The 12,445-nt window shown below is 37.7% G+C and overlaps 1 protein-coding gene across 2 annotated transcripts; it reads left to right on the top strand.

Annotated features, from left to right (window-relative positions):
• The first annotated feature begins 5,720 nt into the window (after positions 1–5,720).
• Positions 5,721–12,203, top strand: LOC107768279 (homeotic protein knotted-1). 2 transcript variants are annotated; one of them, XM_016587391.2, is made up of 5 exons: positions 5,721–6,547; positions 7,062–7,184; positions 7,295–7,400; positions 10,741–10,994; positions 11,695–12,203. In XM_016587391.2, the coding sequence occupies exons 1-5, from the start codon at positions 6,179–6,181 to the stop codon at positions 11,899–11,901; spliced, it is 1,059 nt and encodes a 352-aa protein (XP_016442877.1). In that variant the 5' UTR covers positions 5,721–6,178; the 3' UTR covers positions 11,902–12,203. The 2 variants fall into 2 exon arrangements, with proteins under 2 accessions (XP_016442877.1, XP_016442876.1); XM_016587390.2 differs by having other exon boundaries at positions 7,295–7,430.
• Positions 12,204–12,445: the final 242 nt, after the last annotated feature.

Raw genomic sequence — 12,445 nt, 5'->3', positions numbered from 1 at the left:
AATTCGGACAACCCAACCTAAGGATACTCCCACAAAATCGGTACTAGTAATGATGAGAGTAGAAGGCAGGAGCTCGATGAAATTGATGAACGAAGAGATATGTCGTACATAAGGATGATCGCCCAAAAGTAGCAAGTAGAATGTTATTACAATAAGAAAGCAAAGGTCCGGTTGCTTAAAGTCGGGGACTACGTAATCAAGGTCAAAGCTCAAGCGAGCAAAGACCCATAGGAAGGAAAACTGGGAACAATTTGGGAGGACTTGTACAAAATTATAGCAAAAGCAAACAAGGGTTCGTTCCAATTAGAGACAATGAAAGGAAAGCAATTGCCGAACAACTAGAATATCATCCACCTCAAATACTTCAACTTCTAAAAGGAAGAAGTGTCCCCAAGTCGTAATCTGTTTCCCTCACTTGAGTTTTGTCCCTTTAAGGTTTTCTCAATGAGGTTTTTAATTAGGATACAAAGGGGACACTTCGAGTCGAAGTATGTGAGGTAGGTACTATTTTTCACTTTCATTACCCGACTCCTCAATACTGTCCAAGTCATGCAATGAAGGGACTAGATAGACCGGGACTTTGACTGGAACATCAGTCAATGACCAAAGTTTGTAACTTTCTCCATCATATAATCAAAGCAACAATGTCAAAGTAATAATAAACTTACATTTATCAGAAACACCTATCGACCCTCGACCATGATTAACAAAAGGTTAAGTTTGACCCAGCTCGAACAATACCTATCAGCCTTCGGCTATAATTAACAAATGGTTAATTTCAACCCAGCTCAAACAATACATATCGGCCTTCGGCCACGATTAACAAAAAGTTAAGTTCGACCCAGGTCAAAAAACACCTATCGACCCTTGGCCGCGATTAACAAAAGGCTAAGCTCGGCCCAACTCGAACAACACCTATCGGCCCTCGGTCGTGATTAAAAAAAGTTTAAGTTCAACCCAACTTGAACAACACATATTGGCCTTTAGCCGCAACTTAATTAAAGGTTAAGGTCGACCCAACTCGAACAATACTTATCGGCCCTCAGCCGCAACCTAATGAAGGTTAGAATTAGACAAAGTTCGAGTAATACCTACCATCTCTCGGCCGTGATTTAAAGAGGTTAAAATTCAACCCAGTTCGAATGACATTTATTGGCCCTTGGCCACGTTTCAATAGAAGGTTATACTTAACCAAACAAGAAGCTAAGTCCAACCGAGTTCAAAACCTAACTGATTGGTCCATAGATATACCTGACCTATATGGGCAAAGGAGCAATTCAGCCAATAGCTATTCAACCCAAAGACTTTGTTATTTACAAGAATGACGACAAAAGTATGAAGGAGAGAAACACGCAAAGTACAAGAACAAACCACGACAAATAAAAAAGGTACAAATGAAAGCCAAAACCAACTTTGATATTTATAGAAAGGTTTCTTACAAAGGCTCTTGAAGATGCCAATAAAAATACACAAAAATTAAAAAAACAAACTACTGTTGTCCATCGCCATCACGACCCATGACATCCTCACCGGCTTGATCTTCAATGCCTTCTCAGTCCTCGCCCGGAGGGTAAATAGACTCATACCATGCCTCACCCTCAAGGCGATCTATAGCAGCCTCACTATCGTCATCTTCTTCTCCAGGATGAGGTGAAGTCGAGTCGTAATCACAAGAAACTCGAGCCTCAAGAGCCTTAACCTGAGCATCCTCAAAGTCCGTGTAGAGATAGAGCCCGCCTTATGCAACTTGCGAAGCACATCCAATCAAGACTCGACGTGAATCCACTGTTTATACAACTTACAAGGAATGTTGGGGAAACTAGAAACCGTAGATAAAGAAGGTCATGCGAGTAGTTTGGCCTTCTCGACCTTTAGAGCAGCAACTTGATCATGAAGATCGGATCTCTCTTTCTCCAACTACCCAATCCTTTCATCGTGTTGTTCTTCTTTAGTCCTCGCCATGGATAAGTCATTTTCTCGCTCAGAACGAAGGGTTCGGTTCACCACTTCAAGGAACTCCACCCTCCTCTGAGCCTCCGATCAAACAGACTTCGTCCTATCAAGCTCTTCCTCTTTTTCTCTCAATGTCCCCTCAAGGACGCTGCATTTATCCACAACCCGCATCAGCTCCTCGTCCATCTTCTTTAAGTACTCCCTCAGGACCTGCTCATCACTACCTTCACGAAGCCGACACCGGAGCTTTCAGCACGTTCCCAAGGCACTCTCGATCTCTAGAATAACTGTTTACAAAACAAAGAAGGGGAATTAGATCTTACAAAAGGAACCAAATCATAAGGAAAAGAACAGGCAATGGTCGTACTTACCCGGAGAGCAAGACCAACAATGTTAGCCGAGAGAGTTTTATCATTTATTGTCTCGAGGGTCGTACCCTCAATCTCAAAACAAAAGTACCGATGGCAGAGACTACTTTCTCGGTATTTATAAGAAGATTACGATCCATTTGGGATCATAGTAGTTTTGGAGCCCCCTTCCAACCTCACCTCGAGTTGAGTAAGTCACTCATCAATCATCCTTAACTCGTCAAGATTCATGTTGGAATTAGATCCAATATCCACTTCGGCAACATCTTTCTTTCTGCCATCAGCAGAAGAAGGGATATCCGCTACGACCCTAGATGATAAGGCCTCCTCTTGCCTCAGAAGTGCGAGTCCATCGTCGTGCATCCCATCCTCGACCATCTCCCTTAGGGGACGTATCGATGCATTCTTGTCCATCTCTTCCATATGCAAGGCCTCTAAGCCCACCTTAGTATTCTCTCCAACATACACTATAGTCGTCTCTCGAAGAGCAAAGTCACCTTCTTCCAAGTCAATGGCTACTAGCCTTTCCCCTCTTGCAGCCACGGCTCTCCTCTTACGAGGCATTAGAACACCGTCCTCAGGAGAGGTAGCATCATCCTCATCAATTAGTGAAATGAGTTGAAAAGCAGAAGTAGAGGACGGAATGAGGGTAGGCCTTCGGACTGCGGCGACCGAGAAAGGGATCGGAATAAAAGTGGAAGTAGTCGTAATAGGGGCATAAGTCGAGAGGGAATCAACCTTCCTCTAGAAGTATGGCACCGGTGCGCGGCTCCTTCGAGAGACCCCCTAGTTAGGAAAGAAACAAACATCAAAGTTAACAAACAAGTCAGTATACAACAAAAAATGGAACTATCACAAGCAAATAGGGAAACTCACCTATCGAAGGAAGAGTCGGTCTGAACTTCTTGATGAAGCTCGGCAAGTCGTGGGTCCCTGCGACATGGGGAAGGATTTGCTTGAACCGGTCAGAAATTCACGTGGCTAGAAGGGGAGGCCGAGTGTTGGCTACAAAGAAAGAGAAAGTCCTTCAACTAACTCCAAGTAAGTAAAAGAACGCGAACACAAAAAAAGCCCTTACGTGTGTAATTCCAAGCCTGTGGAAAGCCATCAATATTAGCCACAAGGTCCTCGGTCTTAACGTAAATAATATTGAGCCAAAATTGGGGAGTGGCCTTATCATCCGTCTTTACCACCAATCGCTTGCCTCCACGATGGCGAAAGTTCAACATCGTTCCCCTATAGAAGCTAAGGGTGAAGAGGTGAACCAAATGTTGCAGCGTCAGCTCGACCCTGACTAGCTCAACAAATTGGTCAACATTCAAATAATTTTATAGACATACGGCGTAAGCTGATCAGGGAGGACGCCGTAATGACGATAGAATTCCTTCACTAATGGAAGGAGGGGGAACAAATAACCGATGAGGAAAGGGTAAGCATACAAAGTGCAGTATCTGGGGTGATGAACAGGTACCACGTCCTCACTAGAATGGATCAGCTCGACATAGTTTGGGAGGCCAAATTTGGCCTTGAGTTCCGCCAATTCCTTAGGCGTCATCGTCGATCGAAAGACTCCAGGAGTGGGTCAGGTAACATGGTGAGGTCGGACCTAGCGTTAGGATTGCGAGGGATTATTTCCTCTACTGACGGGAAGGCTTCGTCATCAACAATGGTGGAAGCACCCTCCCGATGAGAGGGAAACACAACTGCTAAAGGAGGAATATTGCTCCCTTCACCATCGTTTGATGGTAAGTCAGACATGGTGCAAAGTGGTAAAGAAGAATAATGAGCGAGAAAGAATAGAGATGGTGTAAGGCAGCAACGTGTGGAAGGAATTTAGAGAAAAAAATAACAAAGAAGGATAATGCTCTGGAAATTTTGGAGAAGCAAACTTCAAACGCAAGTCCAAAAGCCTCAATTTACAGAGATCATGTCACTAAACTCAAAAATGACTCGTCATAATTGACACCGGAATTGAAATGGCAGATCCAATCAAGTGTCACACGTGAATCGAGACAACACATTAGAAATGTGCATCATAATGACGTTTGATGCCATGACGTCATTCTGTTCCTTGGACACGATAAGCAGGGTTTGGGGAGGGTAGTATGTATGCAGACCTTACCCCTGTTCGGGCAAAAATTCTCTAATATGATTAATTCGTGTTAGCATTAGGGAGACATTCATAGGCTGCCATGTGTCACCAATACGACTCCCATGAAGGCCTGCCCAAAGTCGATGTGACTTTAGAAGTAGTGAAGGTTGTGACCGAAATTGGCAATAATTAAGGTCGAGTCGTCAAAGATGCAGGTCGAGATCGAGCATCCTTGACAAAGTTATAACAACCAGTTTCAAGATAGGATACTAAAGAGAATATTTTAGTGAATATTCTCTACAGCTGTACCATTAGGGTTTCTAGGAATATATTCCCTATAAATAAATAAAAAATACAATGAGAGGTGGGGGAGAGATATTCATTTGTAAAAAGCACTCTGAATTTAATAGATAGAATTTGGTCTTGTTACAAGCGTACTAAAACAAACTTTTACTAAGATTCTTGTCTATTCTTTCCATCGGATCTAAGAACAACCTGAGTGTTCAAAGGCCCATCCATTCATCATTATCTGAAAGAATATCTACAGATCTAACCCTTTTCAGGTAACTCACACATTTTTATTTACTTAAATGCCATTCATTGCTATTTATTACTATTTAATGCCGTCTTTTATCTTTTTGGATCATTAAACTCGGTTATTATTGCTCACGTTCATTATCATCCAGTCAAATATACATGTTTTTAATCATAAAACCGACAACCTAGTTTTGAGAATATTATTATTGGATAAGACTGACCATGCTTTATTAAAATCCAATTAGTTGAACCAAAATTTATATTTTTGGTCAAACAACTCCTACCATAGGAAGGTAGAAAGACTGTTTCTGATAGACCATCGACTAAGGAAATAAGAAATAAACCTGTAGCAACAAATAATAATAATAGCAAGATAATAAGAAAATCGAAGTGAACGACAGCGAGAGAACACAGACAGCCAGAAAATAACTGAAAGAAAACAGTAGCATTAAAAATTTAACCAATTTATATAACTCAATTTTTCTATCAATTATAATAAACTAAAATTTCAAGGTAGCCAAATAAATCAATAGAAAAAGGAAGATCTCCCAAAAAGGAAAAGAAAAATGAAAAGGCCTTCCCGTGGAAGTAATGGGAAAAACAAAAGAAAACAAAAAGAAAGAGAAAGTTATAAGATCTAACTGTTTTTTTTTTTTCTAAATAAAATAATTATGCTTTCTTTATAATTGAGTGGTCTTCTTTTTCTGCATAGGATTATAGGGGGGTATAGTTAAAATAAAGACAAGTACTATTTTCCAATACATTTCCTTATTCTTCAACGTAAGAACGTCTTGTCATCTACGAAGCCGCTACCAGGAGCGGCCACTACCTTACTCTTCCCTTCCTTTCCTTTTTTCCTTTGTTCACAGCCATCATCTTCCATGTTGTCAAGATAAGTTCAGTCCAACTCGTAGTTTACCTTTTAGCTTCGCTCTTGAAAGAAACTTCAATTCTTAAGTGCAACTTCATTTCTTGGCCTCCTTAACCAGAGAACACACAAGCAAAACTATCCAATTAATTCTTCACTTTTTTGTTTCTTTTACCAAATAAAGAAGAGATCTCGAAGAGTTAAATGAACTTTCTCCATATAGTTGGTTTAGTTGACGAATAATAAGTATTGTAGAGTTTCTTTAGGGTTTCATCTAGTTCTCAACTGTTTATCCACATCTTTGATTTAGGGTTTCCGATCTTTATATTTTTTTTTATCATATCTTGTTAAGAGTAATTAATGGAGAATAATTATAATCAACTGGGGGAGAACTCAGCTCAAAGGGGTAATAACTTCTTGTACGGTGGAATTCCACTTCTTGCATCCCCAAATTCATCTATTTATGGAAGAAGCAGCGGCGGCGGCGGCGATTGTTATGATCAATCTCAAGCAGTGGTACATCCCATAGTGAAGACAGAAGGAGGCAGTACTTCTCATCATCATACATTTCAGTACCCTTCGATTATTCGTAGTGGATATCATCATCTGACGGTTCAAAATCATCACGAGAGTGAGAGTTCTGGTAGTGAAGTTGATGCTTTAAAAGCCAAGATTATTGCTCATCCTCAGTGTTCTAACCTTTTGGACGCTTACATGGATTGTCAAAAGGTATCAACTTTTTGCTTAAATGTAGTAATATATTGACATAGCTTTGAGCAAATTGGCTGTTTCATCTTTTTCTTGAGACATTCCAAAGTGGATTAATTAATTCACTTATAATAAAAGAAATTGATTCTTTGTTTCCGTTTCTCCGAAAACTACTACACATCTTTCTCGGAATGTCTGAGGTGTAGTTTAATTTGACAGTATAAAAGAATTTTTATGAATATTTCTGAGTGACTGAATATGACTCTTTAATATTAGTTAGGTTCAACCTTAGTAGCCTCCTTCACTCAATTCATTCTTATGCTGTAGCGGAATAATTCTGTACTGAGATTTCTTTCTTTCAGGCAGTCGAGCATCAGATCTCTTTGTTTGCTAGATAATTACAAATAACTACTCATAATAAATGCAACTAGTTATTTTGAAAATAAGATTAATATGTTACAGTAAATTAAATTACATTGATTAATTAAAATTTATTAATACTGCCAGTATATATAAGTAAATTATTTTTATATAGGTGGGAGCACCGCCGGAAGTGGTGGCGAGGCTATCGGCAGTACGGCAAGAGTTTGAGGTGAGGCAACGAGATTCATCGACCGACAGGAATATTGCTAAGGACCCAGAACTTGATCAATTTATGGTCAGTTCCTTTTAATATCTTTATCTTCGTAACATTAAAAAATATGAATATTTTACTTTTTCAATTTAATAATAATGTAGGCATGAATATCTTTTTGTATTTATATTCAGGAAGCTTATTATGACATGCTAGTGAAGTACAGAGAGGAGCTTACAAGGCCCCTACATGAAGCAATGGATTTCATGCGAAAAATCGAAACTCAGCTTAATATGCTTGGTAATGGCCCCGTTCGGATCTTCAACTCTGGTACTACTTCCTTTTCTTCTTTCTCATACGCATTAGCACAGGCGGAGCTACAGTTCCGCTGGCAAAATTCACTAGTTTAGATTTTGTATTTGTAATCAATTAATATATACAAACCCAGAATCCATAAACTCAAAATCATAATTTTGCCTCACTACTACTAGTATAGTATAAGTGAGTTTTGTTCTTCCTCGTAATTGCCAAGCATGGAAAGAATGAGAGAAGAATAAACAAAGGGACTGGTTAAAGTTCCTTATTTGAATGCTTAAACAAGAAAGAAAAAAAAGAAAGAATTTGTGTTGGTTCATTTAATACTGTACCAATGTTTTGTGCTATTTCCTTTCAAGACAGCTTTGACCGAAAACATCAGTCTCCATTTCCAATGCTTTTCTGTGTAGTGTAAGAAAACCCTATTTACGACTGTACGAGGGGAGTAACAGTATATACGGAGTACTACTTTATTATTAAAAAAAGATAATAATAGTATATGATTTGGTTGCATTATGCAAATAAAGTGTATACTTCATTGTTGAAAAAGAGATGATTTGGTTGCATTATGCAATAAATAAATGGAGAGACAGACAAATCTTACATATATAAAAATGAGGAAGCCACACGTTTGTTTCTCTAATCTTCTTTAATTTAGCTTTAGCTATATGGGTCCAGATTTCCAGTGTATTCTGACAAATTCTTAATGGTAATATTGTTCCCACTACATAAATTCTGCTTTACATATATATGATCTCTCTCTCGCAAACACATTTATCTGACACTCCACAGTAAGTACTTGAGTCTTTATAGTTCGTAGTTGCCTATGTAGTGGTAGTAAATATATACTCGTATATACACACACAACACACATTCTTGAAAGTCAAACAAAAATGTAAATACGTGCATGTATCTGAAGGTAATAATATTGCTGTCATTTCCAAGTAGAGTTTGCTTTAGTATGTGGTCTTCTGCCGTAGCTAATAGGCATTGGAAAAATGAACAACATTGGGTGCTGTTCATGATCAGTGCTACACCATGTAGCCTGCCATATTTGTCAGATATCTTTTTCTCGAGAAATTTTATTTTGTGTCTCGTACAACTTACACTAGTTGTATGAGGCTCCTTTTTGTCTCACAAATTTGTGGACCCCAATCTTACATTTCTGGGTTCATAGAAATCTGAGTGCACAAAACTGTCAGACAAAACAGTTGTCTCATACAACTAGTCACTAATTTCTTTATTTAATTTCTACATCTCTCTGGACATGTTGATTCCATTTTCTTATCATATATTTTTGTCATTGCTGCTTTTACGATTATAAGCATCAGTTTTCCGTGCAAAAAGTAATTTCTTAAAGCAAAGTACGACAACGAGCTAAGGAAAATGGACATGAAAAATATGTGAGAGAAAATAGATGTAATACTATTGTTGTTTCGAGTACCATATTCCTCTTAGCTTCTTTCCTTTTATGTTTATCTTATTCTTCTCTTTTCCTTTTTTTTTTTTAAAAGAAAATTTTGGTGTCTAATATCACATATATACCTTGGTTCTCGGGACTTTTGGTTTAACGGTAAGAGAGAAATGTGCAATATGTGAGTTAGACACATGTCATAATCGAAGTTGCGGCAAACAAAATTTTTGTATTTATTCAAAAAAAGTAAAGAGGAGAAGCGCATTATAGGATTTCGAACCATACGCCGATATCTTTGGAATTTCTTGGTTATCAAAACAATTCCATAATATGTCGCGAAAATGATTAAGAATTAAATTAATTTTTGCCTCCCTATGAACAAGTATCCAATAGTATAAGCTTGAAATTATTCTTGAACCAACCATAAAACTATCCTCCAACCAAGGCCACGGGCTGGTAGAATTGTCTCCGTATGATTTATAGGTTATGAGTTTGAGCTATAGAATCAACTGTTGATGCTTGTACCAGAATAGGGTGCCTATATCACACCTTTTGGGTGTGACCCTTTTCGGACCCGTCGTAAATGCGGAATGCTTCGTGTACTGGGGTGCCTTGCGCTCCCTATGAATAAGTACTCAGCTTGAAATTATTCTTGAACTAATCATAAAACTACCCTCCAACCAATTAAGAAAGATATATATGGATTTATCTCACTTATGCGAAGTTGAGAAAATACATATCTGCACTTCCATTTTTGTTTTTTTAAAGTACTCTTTTGTGTAATATTATTGAAGAAGCATGACAAGAAAGGGTTGTTTCCTTCTTTGGAAGTGATAAAGAAGTTTCCTCTTTTGGGATCTTATCAACATATTGAATATGACACTTTACAAGAAAAATTCCTTGGTCGAATAAGGTCTGTTGCCCCTCTACTCTTGAGTGGCCAACTCTAGAAGTAGAGACGGATCCAAAATTTTAAGTTTATCGGTTCCTATAAAAATGTCAAGTTAATATATAATCATAACTGGATTAACGTATTGGGTTCCAAGTTAAATATTCTTGTACATTTAATGGATTTTTCAATACAAATACTGAACTAGACAAAAGTTACTGAGTTCATGGGATACTTCCGCCCCTATCTAGAAGATTACTTATATATATTTGTCCGCCCCTATCTAGAAGATTACTTATATATATTTGTCTCTATGTGGAAGAATACTTGTCGTATATAGTGTTGGTAAGGTGCTTTGATTGTAAGGCATATCTTCATTTAAACTTTTATTTATCACTATTATAGAAAATATCAAATACGTGATTGGTTTTCATTAATTTCTTCTCAGCAGGAGTTCCAAACAAATTCCACTTAATTCTCACTCATACTTGATAGAGAATCGACCTCTCTTGAAACAGAATGTTCAGCATTTTACTTTGCTGTTAGGTAGATTTGCGCAAATACATGCTTGTGTGAGAAAAAATAGAGAGTTAAACTATAACTGTTGCGTGTCATTAGAAATAAAAGAACAATAAAATTAAACTGTGTTTGAGGAGGTAAATTAGCTACTTGAGAATCCTTTAAAGTTAAAACAAAACGGATTAAGTTTCCATCATAGTCTTTTGACCTTTTCTAAAGATTGATATGCCAGTAGAGAATATAGAGAATTTTCAGTGCTTATAGAATGACATTGTTAGTCAGGATTCATATTAGCCAAATCTAATTAGCCTGCGAGATAAGCGTAGTAGTTGTTGCTGTAGTATCCACCATTGAAAAAATAGTTTATCAACATGAATTTTTTTGAAGAGCTTAAGTTTTGCAATTATTGTGAGTGAACTAGATATTATTGATATCAGGCAGCAAGGTGGAGAACAATTAACCTTATCTTCTCCTTTTTTTTTAAAATATAAATAAATGGACAGAGGACAACTGTGAGGGTGTTGGATCATCAGAAGAGGAGCAAGACAACAGTGGTGGAGAAACTGAAATTCCTGAAATTGATCCACGAGCAGAAGATCGGGAACTGAAGAACCACTTATTGAGAAAATACAGTGGCTATTTAAGTAGTCTCAAACAAGAACTTTCCAAGAAGAAGAAAAAGGGGAAATTGCCCAAAGATGCACGCCAGAAGCTGCTCAGTTGGTGGGAGTTGCATTACAAGTGGCCATATCCTTCGGTATAAAACTCTACACAAATATGCACTACTCATTGTTTCACCTAATATGGTTTGAGTTTAACTTCTATACACTAACGATGTAAAAGAACTTTTACAGTATTAAATTATCTAAAATATAACTATAGGCAGAGGCAGAGTCACGATTTGAATTTTATAGGTTCTAAATTTAATTCTCGGTTGTAGTTTGGCGAACTATCTTCAGTAGGGGCCTTTAGTCTTTTGGTTGGAGTAAGGGTCGCGCCAGAGCAGAACTGTACCGCCCTACCATAATCACGGGTCTATTTATAGCCGCGACTGCTGTCATAGTTAAGAAAGTTGAAACTTCCAGGAAAAACTTTGAATTGGGAGGGTGATCCTCCCGGTGAACTAACCATATCCCATATAGGTGAACAAGTAGAGTATACTGGGGGGCTTGAGAGAACCATGTCAAGGAACTCGGCAAAATGACTTCATAACTTTGGGAGAAAAGCGGCACATACCGGGGGTAGCGATTTTTTTGTACATATTTAGTAGATTTATTAATACGAATACAGAGTGTAGAGTAAAGTTATTGGGTATGTCATTGTTTATGAAAAATGAAATTATATTCCTCTAAAATAAGGTAGGTTACCTAGCTTAAAAACACATATAATTAATGTAGAAATTTCTAAATTATATGGTGTTGGTCTAGTGTCAATTTTAGTTTGTAATAACTTTGCAGGAGTCAGAGAAGGTGGCATTGGCTGAAACAACAGGTTTGGACCAGAAACAAATAAACAACTGGTTCATCAACCAAAGGAAAAGGCACTGGAAACCTTCAGAAGACATGCAGTTCATGGTAATGGATGGTCTTCATCCTCAGAATGCAGCAGCTCTTTATATGGAAGGTCACTATATGGGAGAAGGTCCTTTTCGTTTGGGGCAGTAAATGCAACATCTTGAGTGTTTGGATTTGTTCACATGTTTTAAGATTTTGGAGAGATGTATTTGCAGAATATCCCATTTGGAAATCTGTACTTTTGAGTGACAGCCATGTTCCTTGTAAGGTGAGTATGAATAGGTAAATTGGGGTGTTTAATTATGGTTGTTTAGTTGTAGTATGTTTGTAGCCTTGTAAGCATATGCAAGGGTATTTATTGCTTGTTCAATTCATCAATTGTATATGATGAGTATCCTTTTTACTTTGGTATTTTAAATAGTAATGAACCATATCTGGTTTTTAGTGCGAAAGTGTTAAATCTGTAATTTAATGAGCGTTGTGGATCATATTGTTAGATTTTTCCTAAATATGTACGAGGCACAATAAACTTTAAGGCCCTTAATTAATATTTAATTAATGGCATATCTCATCAGTCCGATCGGTTATTTGATGGACGTATCGGTTCAAGTTAGAACCTCTATAAATTGGTCCTCTCCCAACCGATATAACTAAATGCGACGGTAATGAAAGTTAGGGCAAGGGGCGAGAAACC

Source organism: Nicotiana tabacum, chromosome 16, assembly GCF_000715075.1.
Source record: "Nicotiana tabacum cultivar K326 chromosome 16, ASM71507v2, whole genome shotgun sequence".
Lineage (NCBI taxonomy): Eukaryota > Viridiplantae > Streptophyta > Magnoliopsida > Solanales > Solanaceae > Nicotiana > Nicotiana tabacum.
Note: the sequence above shows the minus strand (reverse complement) of the source record. Positions and strands in the feature narration are given on the sequence as shown.